The following is a 21,064-nucleotide window of genomic DNA, read 5'->3' as shown; positions in this document are numbered from 1 at the left end:
ACTTGCCAAATATCATAGAATACTACACATTAAATATAACAGACTATATCTGAGGAGAGTGTTATTTCTGTACAGCAGGTTCCCTAACCCAAGCTATCTAGGACTACTCATCTCATTAAAGGATGGTGACATTCACCCTAACCCTGGCCAACAACAACTCCTCTCACTCTACAAAACCACAATCATTCTACTAATTATCCCCTTACTAAACCATCTAACTCCCTCCTACTAGCTCATCTTAATATACGTAGCATTAACAACAAAGTAACCCAACTCCAAGCTCTATTAGAAGTCTACTCCTTTGACATTATCTGCCTAACAGAAACATGGCTAAAACCTGTTATCAAAGACAATGAAATTATCCCACCTGGATATAATATCCTAAGAATTGATCGAGTAGCCAAGAAGGGCAGTGGGGCTGCTATTCTATTTAAATCTGGCTTAAAGCTAACCACATACAACTGTAATCTAACTCTAGTTTCCAATGCTGAGATTCTTATCTCCAAACTTGAACTTAACAATGCCAAATCGATCTATATTATCTGTATGTATCTACCTCCTGGAAACAACATAGCCACCATGGAAAATATCCTTTGTTGGCTATCTCAACACCTACCCCAAGAAACCATAATCCTAGGTGATATGAACGTAGATTGAAACTCCTATTGTAGCAGCCTCCCTACCACCCACATTAACCTATATGGCTTTTCTCAAACTATTACCTCCCCTACCAGAATAAATAAAGCTAACAAGAAAGGAAGCATATTAGACTGGATTCTTACAAACAATCATACTCATATCTATAATTCTGGAACCCTCCCTGATGATATAAGTGACCACTCACTTACCTACATCATCAGGCATAAAACCAATACTCACATCCCAACCTCTATCAGAAATATCAGATCCAAAAAAAAATAACCTTGATCTATTCCAAATGGAACTAAGAGCATGCAGTTGGGTTCCCTTAAGACACCTCCCTTTAGATGAAGCCATTAATTACTTGAGTTCTACCTTCCTCACCATTCTTAACCACCAAGCTCCAACCAGATCCATTAGAATTAAAACTAATTCTGCACCATGGCTTTCTAATGAAATCAAACACAAAATTCATCTCAGAAATAAATATTGGGCCAAATGGAGAATGACTAAAAACCCTGTAGACCAACAAACCTTTAGACAGTTAAGAAATGACACTAAGAAAGCTATACTTTCTGATAAACAGAACTACTACCTGCAATTCCAACAACATAATCATAACCCAAAAATTCTGGGCAAGCATTAACCAGCTACTCCACCCAGGTCAAGCCACTACACCAAACCCTCAGAATACAGACCAGGAAAATCCCAACCATACAGCTAATACCTCCAATACCTTCTTTACAGATGCTATCCAAACACTAGCCAGTCAACTATCACCTAATACCTTCACTCTACCTTCCTATACTTCAACCACACCTCCTCCTTTTCAATTCAAACCTGTCCCAACCACATTTATTCTAACCCTTTTAAATAAACTGAAACCATGCTCTCGCTCAGCTGACCAACTGCCTTCGGAATACCTACAGTTATCAGCCAGAGCTATTGCCTACCCCATTTCCATATTGATCAATAGAACCATTACTGAAGGTCATGTCCCTACCTTATGGAAAGTCTCCCACATTATCCCCCTGCATAAAGGTGGACACTCCACTGAGCTCTCAAACTACTGCCCCATTGCCCTACTTTCTCCTTTAGCTAAGATTATGGAGAAATGTATCCATAGGCAATTACTCAAACACTTAATTGATAATAACTTACTTTCCAACTGTCAACATGGTTTCTGACCCTCACACAGCACTACCACTGCCCCCTTTCCTTTACTGATTGCATTAACAGTAACCACAACCGTAATAATCTTTCTTCTGCTCTATTTATCGACCTGTCTAAAGCATTTGACATGGTAAATCACCAGATTCTCATAAACATACTAAAATCTCTATCATTAGACCCTCTTTCCATTAAATGGTTCCAGTCCTACCTTGACAAACGACAGTAGGCAGTATTATGGTATAACACTCTATCCACCCACCTACCCATTACCCTAGGTGTCCCTCAGGGGTCAATACTAGGACCTTTCCTCTTATCCATATTTATTAACGACCTTCATCTAGCCATCCCCCAAGCCACATGCATACAGTATGCTGACGACTCCACACTGATATGCTCAGCTACTTCCATCCAAGACCTTCACTCTCTTACTCAGAAGGTATTTAACACAGTTGAACAATGGTTCACACAGTGTTGTCTTCTTTTGAACCCCCCAAAAAAACAAACTCCTCCTCTTCAATCCTACTCTAAAGTCTTCTCCTCTTAATTTCTCTGTGACTTTCACCAATGGTACTATAAAATCAGCTGACCCTACCACCAAATTACTTGGTATCACCATCGACAACAATCTGAACTTTGACATCCATATCAACAATGCTATAAAGACACTCAACAAAAAACTTGGCACTCTCTATAGGATTAAACCCTTCCTTTCTCCTACAACCAAAACTACTATAGCTCACTCTCATCTAATCTCTACACTTCTCTATGCCTCACCCATTTTCACTAATCTATCCAAGAATAACCTCAGTAAATTGGAAATCTCATACAATAACATTGCCAGATTTGCTACAGGTAACCCATATAGAACCCACCATTGTATAAATTTAAAGCAGCTAGGATGGCTGGAACTACAAACCCTGATTAAATTCCACCAACTAACCATTGCCTATACCACTCTTTATAAACCTTTCAATACTCCAATTTTATCTCATCACCCCCTATAAAAATTTGAGGTCCTTACAGTCATCAGACAAACTTCTTGTACACACCTCTAAACCTACCAACAGGGCTGGGGATTCTCTCTTCTCTAATGCTGTTGGAAAATCCTGGAATCTTCTTCCCAGTGACCTCTCCTCACTCTCCTTTTTACCACTCTTCAAAAACAGACTTAAACTTTACCTCAGAACTCACTGGCTATGCCCCTGTACCAAACCTGACTAGTCATCTATCTTTTCAAGCTTGGCTTTCCCTATCCATTACCGCTCACCTACCGTTATACCTTCCTATTACTATTTATTTATCATCTCTCTCTATATTACATTATTTCTATGCTCTGTGGAAACTTATTTTTAAGTAATTCCTTTATCAATATCACTATAAAATTAACTTCATTTTTTACTATTGACTCTGCCTGTATAATGTTTTGTACCTGTCAATTGCATTGTTATGATTCTTGCCCTCATTGAATATCCTGTGCCAACCTGTACACTGTACTGCATATGTTACTGTTGTATATATTTTTTTATACTACTTGCTATTTGTTGTTGTATTTGGATGTGATTGTTTATGTCTTGGAGCTTATCTCCCCGGGCCTCTACTGAAAATGGATATATATCCAGTTAGACTAGCCCGATCAACAAATGTAAAATAAAAATTACCACTGTAAATAGAGTAAATGTTTTTGGAACTAATTGTGAAAAGACAACTGAGTTATATGGGAGTTTGCATACAGGCAGTTTGGCCAAGGATTAATCAAAATAACCTTGCTATTCCTCTGTTGCCAAGTGCATGGACTGTTTGAGCTGGATTTTTCTGTGGCATGAGCAAGCCATAGACGTTTTGCTGCTGTTACTTGGTGTGTTTTCATTGATATGATAATAATTTGGTTTCCCGTTGTATTTTTCCAACTCACAACAGCCATGGAGGAATTATTATAAGCCTTAACAGCTTCTAAGGTAAAGACGAATCAAAAGCTTATGCAACTGCTACAACAACAACTAGTAGGGCAGATTAATGTGATTGTTATCCTAGAACCATACCTGCCTTGAAATTAGGCAAAGCTGATGACAAATTATATTTAGTAACCTTTGAAAGGTAGTCAGTATATGAGAACTGTGAAGATCAAAATGGACCAGAATTCTTTCTTTTCAGCTGCTAGGAGAAGCATTAAAATATGTATAGTGTAGACTGGACTGATTATACAGAGTATGAAAAACTTAAGAAGGAATTGGTAACTAGGGCTGTGGTTACTTCCAAAATGCTCACTGTAAAATTCCACAACTGGACATTTTGATGCTAACAATTCAGTTAGAACTCAGGTGTCAATGTAGGCATACTATAAGGCTGTTGTGAGATCCTTCAAATAATGGTATAATGAAAATGCTAAACGAGCTTTACCTAGCAGTATGATGAAATATATTGTACAAAGTAATCCCACAGATTCCGACAAGTTAATACCTTTTGTAGAATGCTAACTAGTCAATGAGCCATTGCCCCCCCCCCCCCAAAAAAAAAAATGAGATTGAAAACAAATGCAAGAAGCTGTGCAAGATGTCTATGGCTTACACTACTGTCATTCTATTTATATATAATGTGTATATATAATTAATATATATATATATATATATATATTTTGTGGGTGTTGAAGTAGACTTTTATGATGGATATGTTCTGAATTGGGAAGTTTTGTCATTATTGGTTTGGTTCATGCATTTTGTTTCATTGCCTACTGGAAAAATGTTCAAACAATAATTTTAAAATGTGCTCTGTTTAACGAGTGTGCTGTATTATACAAGGAATATAATTTAATAAAGTCAGGAAGGTGTATCAAAGAACACATGTATGTTTCTTGTTTTGTGTGCAAGGGGCCAATGGTTTGAAAATAGCTCAAAGGTAATCTTTAGCCACCACTGGTCAGATGCATTTTCTTTGGATGTGGTGTGTGGGTTTCAATGCTGTTTCAATGAATGTGAGTTTCAATGGCAGAGACGTTTTAATGCCAAGTCTATTTCCATTGTGAGGCAGTATTGCTTTGTTTAGCAGCTTTATTTAGCAGATGTCTTAGTGTTTGTGCATTGTGCTATAAAATGTAAAAATAAAATCCAAATAATCATTGTAGAAGTAAAGCAGTATGTACACATTAGTGTTTATGGTAAATGGGGTGAAATGGGATATTGGAATGGCTGCAGGGGGACTCTGGTGCCATATTTTCACTGTCTGTTCTTCAGTTTGCGTTTGAAGGTTGGCATCCCACAATTCCATTGGAGTGGGTGGGGTTACGTAATTATGTATGTAAATTTGATGTTAATCAGCATACAGATTTGTACCTATTTTTCATGGGCTGTGTCCAGATTTTTGATGTTTCCAGGTTGAGAGGTATGGTCCCTGCCAGGACAAGTGAAGGCACACTCCACCCGATCTTTGGCCACGTCAGCTGCCTTCTGGTCTAGGGTGTCTCTGGATGATATCTGCTCAGCAGCTACTTGGTCCTCATCTCATACCTTCATTTCTCATTACAAGCTGGATATTGTGTCTCGGAATAGAACATCCTTTGGCTCTGCGGTGCTCTGGAATATTCTTCCATGAGGGCCACACAGGAGTTTATGGCAGCTGGGGACTCTGTCCCACAGGTTGAAGATCAAATGAAGTAAACTACTTCAGATAAAGAAGCTATGTACTCACCATAATGTTCCATCTGAGTAGTTGTACTTCATTTGTCATCAACCCCCCCCCTTCCCCCAACGGTATCATGGATGCAGGCTGTGTTTAACTTTGTATAAAGTGTATGGCCCTTGACTCTGTTCAGGTCTGGGAGTGTCAGGGAGATTCCTGTTATGATAAGGCGATATTGGACAGAGTATATCATACCTTTTAGGCAGCAAACTCAATCTGAAGGGAGAAGGGAGACAGGGGGGCATTATGGATAAGGGGAGGAGCCTGGAGCTCAGATCCATAGCTGGGAAATGCAGCCGTGTCAGATCCAATGTGGACCCGAAACCCACAGGTTGAAGACAAATGAAGTGCAACTACTCAGATGGAACATTATGGTGAGTACATAACTTCTTTTTTTACTTATATCACTTCTGGCTTTGGGGATAATATGGTTAGATACTGAGTGAAGTAACCTTTTTGAACACCACCTCTGTCTGAATTTTCAGGTAGTGGGTAGTTTCAATAATTAGTCCTAGAGATTTCTATTGTAATGTTTCCTAGACAGCAGTGCTTGCAAGTTTGTTTCGGGTTCCAAATGTCATGATGGTAATTTTGCTGTCATTCATTGTCAGTATTTTTTCCTAACCAATGGAATAGTATGATAAAGTCTTTTTGAAGGGAGAGATGTAATTCCCGGGTTGTGGTACTTGACTTATAAGTAATTATATTACCAACATAGAATGTGATGTTGTTGAGGGTAGGATTACTATCATAATGTCGCCGTCCACATACCTGCTGCACAACACATCAGGAATCACAATGTCGAATGCAACGGTTCCTGCATGATCAAAATGTCGAATTCAGTAGTTCGCCAAGGTAAGCAATTCGGACTACTGACAGTCGCACATCTGAATTCGACATGAAATGATGCTGATAGCACAGGCGCGATGTGGATCAGCATGTCGCATTCATGATGGCATGCGTAGAGGGTGCGGCTACCTGCCAACACGAGGAAATGTCAGATGTGTATATATACCGTATTCTAGAGTTGTACAGCTGGCAGCAGGTGGATTTATCAACATTGTCAGTCCACGGCTTACACACACAGGGAATTAAACTCAGGGAGGAGTGTGGAAGGGTAAGTATAACCCAGACAAATGCAACTGATGTACAGTTCTGATGGTATTGCACGTTCTGTTAGTCAAACTTTCAATATACACGCAGGAAAATGCAGAATGCATATGTAAATGTTAATGTAAACGTGACAGCCGTGAGGTGTAGCAGTCCTAACCTAGTAGCAATGTATTAAACATACTTCACTGTAAACCAGTTGGGATAGGAATGTCAATTTATCATATGCGTCTAAGCAGTGTAACGGTTCAACACCTGTGCTGAAAAGAATTTGTTTAGCTGTTGGAATTGCCAGTATATACAGTATAAGTGTGCTTAGGCGTGCTTTCAAATCAGTGGGTAGAGGTAATCATATGGAGTAATATACGGCATATCAGTAAAGTAAATGTCACTTGTAAGTAGTATCATCTATTTATTGTGGGATGAACATAGAAGTGATGCAGCAGACATGGTGGATGGTGACAGTTCCGTTATGCTAAGTACAAATGCATATTGCATGTTGAGATTGTAACAGCGCAAATGTCCCTGACTTCCCAATACTGTGCTACATAGTGAGGGTCATTAGCAGCGGTGGACAGAACACATTACTATGCTATGGTTACTGTCTGTTATAGGCAGTACATATTAATGTGCTATGGGAGTTGTCACTCAGTTGTGTTGAATACATCTGTCCCAATAAGAGGAGTTCATTGGTGTTGCAGTGGTTTTGGCATGGGGTGTGTAAGTGATGGCTGTTACATATACGATGGATGCAGGGCTATATTAACCAGTACAGATGTAATACAGTGTAAGTAATCTGGTACTGTTGATTGTAGGTCTGCTCAGGTAAGATGTCTGATCAGCCTAATGTGAGCTATCCTGGCGTTATTGTCAATAAGTATGACACAGTGAAGTCTCAGAAGGGTCGCGCAATCCTTTGTATTGATGGGTATCAATACTATCTTGAAAAGAGAAACCCCAAGAAAAACTACTGGTGTTGCACCTAGAAGGCAAGGCAGAAGTGTAAGGGCCACTGTATAGTGGAGACCTGTGCTGGTGAGGATAAGCTACTCAAAAGCATTGCACATTTCTACACACCTGATGTTGTCAGGGTAGAGCAGACAAGGGTACAGGAAGCCATTAAGAGGCATGCTGAGCAGACTTTGGAGGATCCCTGTAAGACTGTATCGGAGGTCCTGGCAACCATGTCCACCGACGTTGTGACCACCTTGACTAATACAGATGCGCTTAAGCAGTGGTGTACGTAGGGTTAGGCGTAGAAATAGCACAAATCCCAGGGTAGACCTACCTAGTCTCAAAGATCTAAGCCCTGAAATGATACCATTGAAGCAGGGCCACTTTATCATTAAACACAGCGCCATTCGTAGCCATACCTATGATGTTGTGATTCTCACTACAGAGGATAATCTTGGCCTGCTTTGTAAATCTGAGTATATTCTTGTAGATGGGACCTTCCCCATTACCACAAGGGAGTGTAAGTAGGTATACTCCATTCATTGTAGCTTGAATGGTTCTAGCAACAGCAAAGTAGTACCTGTAGTGTATGCCATACTCCCGTCCAAATGTGAGGAGTGTTACGATCAGTTCTGGGCAACCCTAATGGCCTTATGTGAGGAATTACATCTACAGTTCCAACCTAGGATGGTACTGAGCAACTTTGAGAAGGGAGCAGTTAACAGTATCATAAAGAATCTACCAAACAGTACAGTCAAGGGTTGCTGGTTCCATCTGTGCCAAATTATCTGGGGGCAGATCCAAAAGCTGCACCTGACACAGGTTTATGGCACAGATATGCAATTTGCACTGCTATGTAAGCAGATACCCACACTTACATTCATACGTACAGAACATATTATTTACATCTATTGAGGAGGCACTGGGTGACAGGGGTGCCCCTCTATGAGAGTTTTTCAAGAATAACTACATTCTAGGGCAGCTTAGATGCTATGGCATGAGGGGTTCAACCTCCGAGAGACAACTACCCCTCTTTGATGTCCCATTCTGGAATCAGGCTGAAACATGTACCATGGGCTACCCAAGGAGCCAGAATGCTGTTGAAGGCTGGCACCATAGGCTGTGGTGTCTACTGGGGAAAAAGGACCTGTACATCACAGATATACTGCATGCCATATGTTTGGAGCAGAATCATTTAGAGGATGTTAAACAGAAGTTCCTATGTTGTGTCCCATTATTTCCAAAGAAACATAGGCTTTCTGACAAGGAACATATGATACAACGCCTGCTGGCTAAACAGGATGATCTAACACCATTAGGCTTTGTACAATTCATGGCGCACCACTGCTCCTTTTGATATACCTGCTACTTACTTTACTGTGTGCTAAATCCGAGTGTAAATGCATTAATACTGTTGCAGGTGTCATGACAGTTTGATAACTGGGACGTGGATTGCATGTTAGTATGACAGAGCACATGCACATGTTTGGAATTCACATTTCTGGAAGGGATACGTGCTTATTGTGGATTTATTGTGCACTTAGCTATGGAAACACTGATTTCACTGCAGCATTGCACGTTTGGAGTGGTTTGCCGCAAAACACACGAAAATGTCACGATTCGACATTTTCGACATTTGCGCACATTTTACAGCATTTGCTACACTCATTTTTATCTATTTTCAGTGTTTATTTTGGAGTATTACTACCTGTTTTATTCTGATTTTCAAGACTATGATAGTAATCCGTTGAGGGTATGATTGTATTGATGTCATTAATAAAGGCTGCGACTAGAGTAAGGCCTTGTACCAATCCTTGTAAGGAAGTCATTGTTCCTCTCTACTCATCCCTAATCAGACCTGTTATAGAGTACAATGCCCCGTTTGGCATGTATCTCACAAGATACCTACAACAATTGGAAAGGCCACAGAAATACCTCACTAACATGATTACCAGCCTCAAACAGATGCCATATGCAGACCGTCTCAAAACACTACAGCTCTACTCCATTGCATATCGCCTACTCGGAGGTGATCTCTGCTTAACATACAAAGCTATGTCAAACCCAGAGCTGTTGGACATGCTACACTTAAAGAAATCCCAATCTCTCTGAACCACACGCTCCAGGGACCTAAACCTTGTCACCACAATAAACAGAACATGCTGGAGGGATAGAGACTTCCCATACTCTGGAACAAACCACCCATTCATGTCAAGCAAAGCTTCTCATTGGCCCTCTTTAAGAAAAATCTTGACTGGATGGGAAATAGAAAATTCACCTCGGGGATCACTTCTGCAGCTCTGTTTTACAGGGACACAGGAAAATGCTTTTCTTGGGTGGCAAAAGCCAGGAAACCTTTATGGTTAGGCTTATATAGGCCCCAGGGCCAATAGCCTAATACCTACATATGAACCTACCTATGAACCAGCTGTAAAATGTTCTCCTGATGTGGTAAGGTTACCTGCTTTGATTTTGAATGTATATTTTGGTAAGTATTTCAAAACCACTGAACTGCACTGCTTCCAAAATTAATAATTTGCATCTTTTATAAGAAGATTTTGTGGTTCCCCCTTTCAAATGATCTGGTCAGATCTACAAAGATAGCACCGGAGACTGCAGAAATGATATTGTCTGTCACAGTTTAGGTAGCAGTAAATGTTTTGTGTCTGTTCTGAACCTATGCTGAGAGTCCATAATTAGGCCATATTTATTAAAGTGTTCTTGAATTTAGTTCAAGAAGTAATTTTTCCAGGAGCTTAGTGACAAGATATAGTACAGAGATAGAACACTAATCAATACTGGCACACGATGTATTGTTTGTGAAATCAAATGATGAATGAGTGCATTACAGCCAAGTGATGCCTACAGGCGTTTCTGCAGTTACCGCCTACTGCTCCTCTAGGCGTCAAATATTGCCTGTTCATATTTGCATTAATAATTCCAAAAGCATGCTACACACAAGGTATCAGAATATTTTATCTTGAAGCATATATGATGGCAAACACAGCTGTATTGATATATGACCTCTGTAAATAAGTATTTGTTAGAACTTTAAGGTGATAACGTCATTTTTCAAAGGCTGAAACCACACCCACTGGGAGTTAAAGGTACACACACAAAAGAGCTCTACTGGAGGGAATGAGTTAAATTGCTTGGGAATGGTGCCTTAAGTATGTCTGCAGAGGTTTCACTAGCTGTTTTGTGCAAAATGTGAGAAAAGTTGGAGGCATACTACTTGGGATAGGATTGTTTTTAATATCTGCTTTTTTTCTAAACATTTTCTCACTTATCTTGATCATCATCTTCTTTTGGCTGTTCCCGTTAGGGGTCGCAACAGCGGATCACCTGTTTCCATTTCTTCCTGTCCTCTGCATCTTGCTCTGTCACACCAACCACCTGCATGCCCTCTCTCACCACATCCATAAACCTTATCTTAGGCCTTCCTCTTTTCCTGTTACCTGGTAGCTTCATCCTTAGCATCTTTTTCCTAATATACTCAGCATCCCTCCTCAGCACATGTCCAAACCAATGTAATCTTGCCTCTCTGGCTTTGTCTCCAAACCTTCCAATCTGGGCTGACCCTCTAATAAACTTATTCCTAATCCTGTCCACCCTCGTCACACCTAGTGCAAATCTTAACATCTTTAACTCTGCCACATCCAGCTCAAACTCCTGCCTTTTTATCAATGCCACTGTTTCCAACACATATAACATAGCTGGTCTCACTACCCTCTTGTAGACCTTCCCTTTCACTCTTACAGGTACTCGTCTGTCACAAATCACTCCTGACACTCTTCTCCACCCACTCCATCCTGCCTGTACTCTCTTCTTCACCTCTCTTCCACACTCACCTTTAGTCTGAACTATTGACCCCAAGTATTTAAACTCATCCACCTTCGCCACCTCTACTCCTTGCATCCTCACCATTCCTCTATCCTCCCTCTCATTCACATACATATATTCTGTCTTAGTCCTGCTGACCTTCATTCCTCTTCTCTCTAGAGCATATCTCCATCTCTCCAGGGTCTCCTCCACCTGTTCCCTACTCTCACTACAGATCACAATGTCATCTGCAAACATCATAGTCCACAGGGACTCCTGTCTGATCTCATCTGTCAACCTGTCCATCACCATTGCAAATAAGAAAGGGCTCAGAGCTGATCCTTGATGTAACCCCACCTTAAACACATCCGTTACTCCCACCGCAGACCTCACTGCTGTCACACTACCCTCATACATATCCTGTACCACACTTATATACTTCTCTGACACTCCTGACTTCCTCATACAATACCACAACTCCTCTCTAGGCACCCTGTAATATACTTTCTCTAAGTCTACAAAAACAGAATGCAACTCCTTTTGACATTCTCTGTACTTCTCCATCAACACTCTCTGAGCAAACATTGCATCTGTAGTGCTCTTTCCCGGCATGAAACCATACTGCTGATCACTAATCATCACGTCCATTCTTAACCTACCTTCCACTACTCTTTCCCATAACTTCATGCTGTGACTGATCAATTTAATCCCTCTGTAGTTACCACAGCTCTGCACATCACCCTTATTCTTAAAAATCGGTACCAAAACACTTTTCCTCCATTCCTCAGGCATCCTCTCACTTTCCAAAATTTCATTAAACAATCTGGTTAAAAACTCCACTGCCATTTCACCTAAACACCTCCATTCTTCCACAGGTATGTCATCTGGGCCAACAGCCTTTCCATTCTTCATTCTCTTCATAGCTATCCTTACTTCCTCCTTGCTAATCCATTGTACTTCATGATTCACTATCCCTACATCATCCAACCTTCTTTCCCTCTCATTCTCTTCATTCATCAACCTCTCAAAGTACTCTTTCCATCTCCTCAACACACTCTCCTCGCTTGTGAGTATGTTTCCCTCATTATCCTTTATCACCTTTACCTGCTGCACATCTTTCCCAGCTCAGTCCCTCTGTCTAGCCAGTCAGTACAGGTCCTTTTCTCCCTCCTTAGTGTCCAACCTTTCATACAACTCTTCATCTGCCTTATCCTTAGCCTTCGTCGCCTCTCTCTTTGCCATGCACCTCATCTCCTTATACTCCTGTCTACTTTCTTCAACTCTATAACAATCCCATTTCTTCTTTGCCGACCTCTTTGTCTGTATACTCTCCTGTACTTTCTCATTCCACCACCATGTCTCCTTGTCGTCCTTCCTCTGTCCAGATGTGATACCAAGCACCTTTCTAGCCGTCTCCATTAACAAGCTCTGCTGTAGTTACCCAGCCATTTGGTAACTCTTCACTGCCACCCAGTGCCTGTCTTAACTCATCCCTGAACTCCACCTCACAAGTACCCTTTTTCAATTTCATAGTTTCATAGTTTCATAGTAGTGTACTAGGCTATCTGCCCGGGGGCATTTATAAGCCTAGCCAACAGTGATGTGGCTTTACGCCACCCCATACTATATAGTTGCACCTCTCTAGTAGTGACACATGTGGGACCCCATTATTTAGTAAACTATACCTCTGTCTAGTAGTGACACTGAGGTGACTCCCGGGGTAAACTTGCGATCTCCCATCCATGCATCGAGATTTTTCTTGAACAGTGCCAATGAAGGGCTCTGTCTCACATGAACTGGGATTTTGTTCCAGAGTATGGGTAACCTCTGTGTTATGAATCTATCCCTCCAGCATGTCCTATTCATATTTGTGCAGAGGTTGAAATCTTTAGCTCGTGTGGTTCTGGTGGATTTGGATTTTTTGAGATGGAGCATGTCCATCAATTCCTGGTTGGACATGGCCCTGTATGTTAGGCACAAGTCACCTCTGAGCAGGCGGTATGCTACTGAATAGAGCTGGAGTTTCTTTAATCTAGCTGGATAAGGCACATGTTTGAGACCTATGATCCTCTTGGTGAGGTACTTCTGGGGTCTTTCCAGTTGTTGCATGTGCCGGGTGAGATACATCCCAAATGGAGCATTATATTCAATCATGGGCCTGACAAGGGAGGAATATAGAGGTACAATGACCTCCTTTGATCTGGATGAGAATCCCTTCATGATGAGATGGGCAAGGTAGAATGTCTTTCTGACCACTTTGGCAACATGGTTGTCAAAGGAGAGGTCACTATCGACTTGAGTCCCCAGGTCTCTGATTACTTCTTCCGTATTCAGTGGGTTATTGTCTACGTGATAATTTGTGGGTACTTTGTTTTTACCAAAGGGGATGACTATACATTTTTTGGCGTTAAGTTTGAGGCCATGATTCCGGCACCAGTTGTCCGTTTCAGTGAGACCTTTCTGTAGGATGTGTGTGTCAGCAGGTGAATCAACTATGGCACCCAGTTTGCAGTCATCTGCAAACTTTGTCAGCCATAATCCTTCCATATTTGCTTTCACATCTGAGAAGTAAATGCTGAATAGGAGTGGACCCAAGACTGAGCCCTGTGGGACACCACTTGTGACTGGTTTTGAGTCTGACATGGCTCCAGCAATTTTAACCTTATGGGTTCTGTTTTTAGCCAGTTTGCTACCCATCTTGTGACATATGGATTTACATTTAGGCTGCTGAGCTTGTCAATGATGCCAGAGTGTGGTATCGTGTCAAAGGCCTTAGCCAAGTCCAAGTAGGCAGTGTGGACAGCCTTGCCCTCATCGATGGCACTAGTGACTGTCTCGAAGAAGTCAACCAGGTTTAAGAGGCAGGATCTGCCTTTTACAAAACCGAACTGTGTGGGATCAAGGGTCTGCAGATCCCCAATGTCGCCATTTATGAGTTCCATGATGATTCTTTCCATAGCCTTGCAGACCAGGCTGGTCAAACTTATGGGGCGGTAGTTACCAGGGTCAGTAGAATTTCCCCCTTTGTGGAGTGGGACCACTGTTGCTGTGCGCCAGTGGTCAGGTACATATCCTGTAGTGAGGCTAAGATTGAATAGAGTTCTTAGGGGCGGGTTTAGTTCATCTTGAAGTTCACGTAACACGCAACCGGGGATACCATCGGGTCCCATAGATGCTGTGTTTTTTGCCTTGTTGAGTGCTGATTTCACCTGTATGTCTGTGATGACAGGTAGATTACATTCAGCAGGGATAATTACTTCATCTTTAGGGGGTGAGGGAGGGGAGAAATTTGCACTGAACCTATCTGCCAGAATATTGGCAATGTCGGTAGGGTCAGTGAATTTTTTGTCATTGTGTACTAGCTCAGAGCATATCTGAGAATTCCCTCCCAAGGTTCTGACATAATTGAAGAAGGCCTTGTGATTGTCTTTGGTATCCTTGGCAATCTTTTTCTCAAAGTTTGCTTTAGATGTTTTTATGAGAGAACGTAGTTTTTTACTTGTGCTGATCAGGGAAGCCTTTCCCTTGTAGGATTTGGCTTTGTCCTGCAGTAGCTTCCTTCTTTGTTGTACAGTTTGTTTATAGCGGGGTCCACCAAACCGGGCGTTTTCCCTTGGTGGAGAGGGTCTTGGTTTTAGTTGGGATTGCTTGATCCATGCATTCTTGGAGATGTCCGTAGAAGGCTTTTGTGAAGGATTCAGCATTTTGGGATGTGGTTTCCATTAACCCAGTAGGCTTAAAGGATATCATTTCTGACTTGAGGAGCGCAAAGTCAGCTTTTGAAAAGTTTTTCACTGTAGTCTTTTGTTCTGGGGGTGGGGGATATGTACATCCAACGTGATCAGTTTATGATCAGATCTTACTAGTGAGGGGTTTATATCCGGTGCGGAGCATTTGGACCCCATGTTTGTGATAATCAGGTCAAGTATATTATCTCTCCTCGTAGGAGAAGTGACCAGTTGCTCCATAGCATTTGAGTTTATGAATTCCAGGAATCTTTGGGCTAGGGTGTTAGGGCTAGAATAGTGGGCCCAGTCTATGTTGGGGTAGTTGAAGTCACCCAATATGATGGTGTTTGGTGTGACATTCATATCCTCCAGTGTTTTCAGGAATGCTTGATGGGATTCCTGGGATTGGGAGGGAGTTTTATAACATGCGACCAGTTGTATGGCAGTTTTGCCTATGGTGAGTAAAACTTGTATGGTTTCTGATGCTTCATGGGTAGACACCAATCGAGAGGTGTAGGTGTCCTTTATGAAAATGGACACTCCCCCTCCCTTTGTGGTTCGGCCTGGAACTTGAGGTCGAAACGCATGATATGAGGTATAGCCTGGTAGCGCTGGAGTGCTCTCAGGAGCCTTGAACCAGGTTTCGGTTACTGCACAGACATCGATGTTCTCCATACTGAGAAGTGCTTCGAGTGCCTGCATCTTGAGATTTAGACTTCTGGCGTTGAGCAGCATTACCCTTAATTTTTTTCCATTTTTGTTTTTTATGGAGGTTGATTTGTCCTTTGAGCATTGCCTAAAAAAGGCACTATGGGGGTGGCAAGAGCCTTGGCCAGTATCCGGAAGCCCAGTGGTGACAGGTGCAAGCCATCCCTTGCGAAGCAACGTGGCTTGTCCAGCATGTCATCCCAGGCTGACCATTTGATCCTTGGTGCTGCCCTCACACTCCTCCTCCTCCTCTTCTTGATCACCAACGTCATCCTACAAACCACCATCCTATGCTGCCTAACTGCACTTTCTCTGGCCACCACTTTACAGTCTTCAATCTCCTTCAAACTGGCCCTCCTACATAAGATATAATCCACCTGTGTGCATCTTCCTCTACTCTTGTATGTCACCTTATGCTCCTCCCTCTTATTAAAATACGTATTCACCACAGCCATGTCCATCCATTTCACAAAATCCACTACCATGACCTTCTGCATTCCTTTGTTTAACACCATACCTACCCATCACTTCCTCATCCCCTCTGTTCCCTTTACCAACATACCCATTGAAATCTGCTCCAATCACCACTCTCTCACCCTTGGGTACAGTCATTACCACTTCATCCAATTCACTCCAAAATTTTTCTTTCTCATCCATTGCACACCCAACTTGTGGAGCATATGCACTAACAACATTCATCATTACACCATCAATTTCCAGGTTCATAAACATCACTCTATCCGACACTCTTTTCACCTCCAAAACACTCTTAGCATACTGTTCCTTCAGAATAACTCCTATGCCATTTCTCCTCCCATCCACACCATGATAAAACAATTTGAACCCACCTCCGAGACACCTAGCCTTACTTCCCTTCCATCTGTACTCTAAAATAGAAAATTGTTGAAAAAGGGAAGAATGTTTTGAGTCTGGGTGCTTAGCCCAGGATCAAACTGTGGTGGTGAGTTTTGAGTACTTTTGAGGTCCACTGGATAATTAATGAGAAAGAACACAGATCTTTGAATCCATTAGTTTCTTGGGACAAACTAAGTGATTCTTTCACAACCAGCTAGACACCTTGATGTGGGCACCCATGTCAGACATAAGGGGATGGTGTTAGGGCATCTGCACATACAAGATGAAAGTAAGTTGCTAGCGAGGAATGTAACATGCAGTTTCTGGCTCAGTGACAAGCTTGAATACATGTCATGGGGATTGCACAAGTGGGGCAGACTTGTCTGTCATACATGTGTACCACCAGCAATCAGAACTAAAGGCACAGATGTGGGTAGGGACACACACAGCTATTATAGCTGTTTGGATGACAGCCCCCCTGAATGCCTCACCGCTGTACTGTAATGGGTGTGTGTCCTCAGTACAGGATATGCATGCACTGAGTCTGAGTGTGTGATGCTTAATAGCTGGTAAGTGCATTGGCAAAAGTCACCAAGAAAAACAATAATGTTCTTCAAAGTACTGGGCGATACTAAACTCTGTAGAGGTAATTATGCCCTCATGTTGTAGCACTGCCTATACCACTGGGTCCTCTGGGTGAGACAATATTGTCCAAGTCCACTCACTTAGTATAAAACCACAAATTCAAGTCCTCCATTTCAATACCAATGTAACTTCTGAGCTATAGAAGCAAAGAACGTCTGCAATGCAAGGCACCTCTGGCTCAGTTTTACACATATCAGGCTGTTTGTTTGTATTCATCTGCTGTATTGTGTGAAATCAGATTTTAAAAAGCGTGCACATTTTGAATCTACACATTTGGAATATCTATTGTCATTGTGGTTTTGGTTACCTTTGCTGGTGAGCTCCTGGATCATACCATTCAGTTTCAGACAGTTTGCAGTGTTGCAGCATTCCTGAGTACACCGGGTCATATTATTATCTTTGCATATGTTTGCTGTCCCTCCGCAAGTCATGCTACATCCAGCAGTGTAATTTGTTAGTGAGTGCCTAAAAAGCTGTGGAAAAAAAACATAAGTGAAAACACTGTACGGCTTAAAATATGTATCTCATACACAACAAAGTTTCTCTGCTGTTGAATCCTGGCTTACGAACTGCCAGCTACTTCTCAATCCAAAAAAAAAAAAAAAGTGCTTCTTTTTCAGCCAAAGAACTGTACTACTAATCTAAACTACTTCAAAATTCTCTCTGCTGACTACACCACCATTGAAATTGTCCACCATGCCAAGTTACTGGGTATAGTCCTAGATGATCACACTCTGATCTTCACATTCAACAAAACATAAAGAAAACCCACCAAAAACTCGACACACTATACAGAAACAAACACACACTAAACTTCCAAAACCACCCTTGTCAAAACTTTCTTACTACCCTCCCTGCTTTATGGCACACCAATACTAACCAATTGACAGAGCTCCTCTAGATCCAAAATGGAACAGTGCTATAATAAAGTGGACAAGTTTGCCACCAACTCAAGAACTAGAATCCATCACTGTTTTTCACAAAAAAATAAATAAATAAAAAATAAACTGGCTAGACTTCTCCAACTACTTACTATATGCCCAACTTCTAACACCCCACAACATGGTCTATAAAACCCTAGCTGCCCAGCACTAAATAACATAATTACTCATTACAACCCAAGCAGAACACTTAGGTCTGCAAATAAAGACCACTCTATATACAAACTCTCAAAGACAGCTGGACAAAGCCTCTATTCCCACTATGTTGCAAATGCATGGAACTCTCTTCCACTTTCTGTGAGAGTTACTACTAACCTACCTACCTTTAAATCTGTACTGAAACAACACATGTTCAACTCTTGGCTGTGCCCTTGCTCTGATCTAGGCTAATCTCTTCTCCAGATCTGACCCAGACTGCAACTCTTGTTCACTCTCTCTCTCTCTCCATCTGTACTTCATTCAGTGTGTATCATCTACTTGCATATTACTTGAATAGTTACCATCTGCCTTGTATCAATGTACCTGTTTACCTGTAACTGTAACTTGTCTGTATGTAACTGGAGCTTTCTTCCCAGGCCTCCACTGAAAACAAGTTGGATCTTCCTGGTAAACAGATGTCAAATAAATAAATAAATAAACAAATCTCACTAGGATGTTACACAGTTTAGCATACATGGGTCTTTTGTTCCACTGGAAGGGAATGCTTTTTGTAATAAACCAATCCATCCAAAAATCATAAGAATATAAGTTGATAGCTTAAAAGTGAATGTTCCCAACATAACCATTGTTTTAGTAAAATGGGGTATTTCATAGATCAAAAAGAAAGAGACTGATCTCCTCACAACAGACTGTATGAAGCATAAAAAAGTAAAAATGTATCTCTTATTTTTAATAAACATCGATAATTTTCAAATTAGGATACATTATAGATTCATAGATTGTTACTGGGCTAATGACCTGGGGGCCTTTCTAAGCCTAGCCAAGTTTTACTGGAAGAATAATGACTGATGTCCTTAACCAAATAGGGCATTGAAGACTAGGCATTTATAAGCTACCTCTGTTCATGAGGGACATGGGTGCCAGGCCCAGTCTAAATGTCCTATTCCACAGCCACTGGTCTAGGTTGTACTTAAAATGGGTGATAGATGAACTCAGCATCAAATGGATGAGAAGCATGTTCCATAGGAGGGGAAGTCTCTGGGACACATGTTATTTAGTGAGATAAGCTCCAAATGGAGCATTATATTCAGTGGTTGGCTTATTAAGGGAGTAACATACAGGAGCGATTAAGACCTCTTTAAATCTTGATAAGATACCTTTATTAATTAAATGGAAAATAAAAATAAAAATATTTCCTTACTGTAACTGATACTTGATGATCAAAGAGCAATCCATTCTTATCAGAACTGTCATGATCTCTAACAATTGCATTGACATCATGTGGAATTCCATTTCTGTGATAAGCAATGGGAAAGACTTGTTTCACAAATATAATTGCACTCTACATTGCATTAAGTATAAGGCTATGGTTAGAGCACAGGTGCTGAATCTGTCTTCTAGCCCTTCGTGGAGACTATAGGAGTTTATGGGGGAATCAGTAATGACACTGAATTTGCAATCCTCTGCAAACTTGAACAACCACAAACTTTAGATACACATCTGTCTTCACATCAGAAAAGTAGATGCCAGAGAAAGAAACCAAGCACAGAGGCCTGGGGGACTCTACTAGTCACTAACTATTAGATGAGAAGTTAACACCAGCTCCCACCCTGTGTATATGCTCAGAGAGTTGCCATCCTTCAAGTAATACAGGCATTAGAATGTCATTTGGTAAGTTTATAAACAACGCCTTCATGGGGAATCATATTAAATGCCTTACCAAGGGTGAGATAAGTGCATGGACAGAATGACCCTCATCAGTGGCTTCAGTCACACCGTCAAAAAAAATAAACTAAATTAAGCATGATCTACCTTTCAAAGAGAAGGTCACAGTGAGCTGCCTGTCCGGCGCTAGGATCTGCCACATAACACAAGCACTCAGGTCACTCCAAGGCAAGTACAAATATGACTCAGTCATCATCCATGCTGGTGTGAATGACCTGAGACGTACCTCCCTGGACTACATGAAAAGAGACATAGAGGAGCTCTCTGATCATGTAGCCCAGGCTGGTATGACCCTGACCTTTAGCAGCATCTTACCCTCACCTAGAATGATGCCACAGTATAAAGACAAAATGATCAATTTTAACAATTGGCTACAATTTTGGTGTCATTCAAAGGGGATCCAGTGTCTGTCAGCCTGGGATGACATGCTCGACAAGCCACATTGCTTCGCTAGGGATGGCTTGCACCTGTCACCCCTGGGCTTTCGGATATTGGCAAAGGAACTTGCCACCCCCATAGTGCCTTTTTTAGGCAAGGCTCAAAAGACAAACCCACCTCCATAGTCAACACAATGAATAAGAAACTAAGGGTAATGCTGCTCAATGCCAGAAGTCTAAACCTCAAGATGCACGCACTCGAAACCCTCCTCAGTATGGAGAACATTGATATATGTGCAGTGATGGAAGCCTGGTTCAAGGCTCCAGAGAGCACCCCAGCACTACCAGGTTATACCTCATATCATGCTTTTCGGCCCCAAAACTCGGACCGAACCACAAAAGGAGGAGGAGTATCCATATTCATCAAAGACACCCACACCTCCAGGTTAGTGGCGTTGCATGAAGCATCGGAAACCATCCATGTGCAACTAACAGTGGGCAAAACTGCCATTCAGTTTGTAGCATGTTACAGACCACCCTCTCAAAATAAGGAATC

At 41.5% G+C, this 21,064-nt stretch overlaps 1 protein-coding gene across 1 annotated transcript in view; it reads right to left on the bottom strand.

The window, feature by feature from the left end:
* The window catches only part of LOC122811583 (uncharacterized protein YBL113C-like), a 994,203-nt gene that overhangs the window by 327,489 nt on the left and 645,650 nt on the right, over positions 1-21,064 (bottom strand). The window contains exon 6 of the mRNA XM_044083519.1: positions 17,614-17,779. Within this exon, the coding sequence (XP_043939454.1) occupies positions 17,614-17,779 (166 nt within the window). The remainder of the gene's footprint in view (positions 1-17,613; positions 17,780-21,064) is intronic.

Source organism: Protopterus annectens, chromosome 1.part1 (genome assembly GCF_019279795.1).
Source record: "Protopterus annectens isolate FY-2018-M chromosome 1.part1, PAN1.0, whole genome shotgun sequence".
NCBI classification, from domain to species: Eukaryota; Metazoa; Chordata; order Ceratodontiformes; family Protopteridae; genus Protopterus; species Protopterus annectens.
The sequence above is the reverse complement of the archived record's forward strand: the minus strand, read 5'-3'. Positions and strand labels throughout refer to the sequence as shown.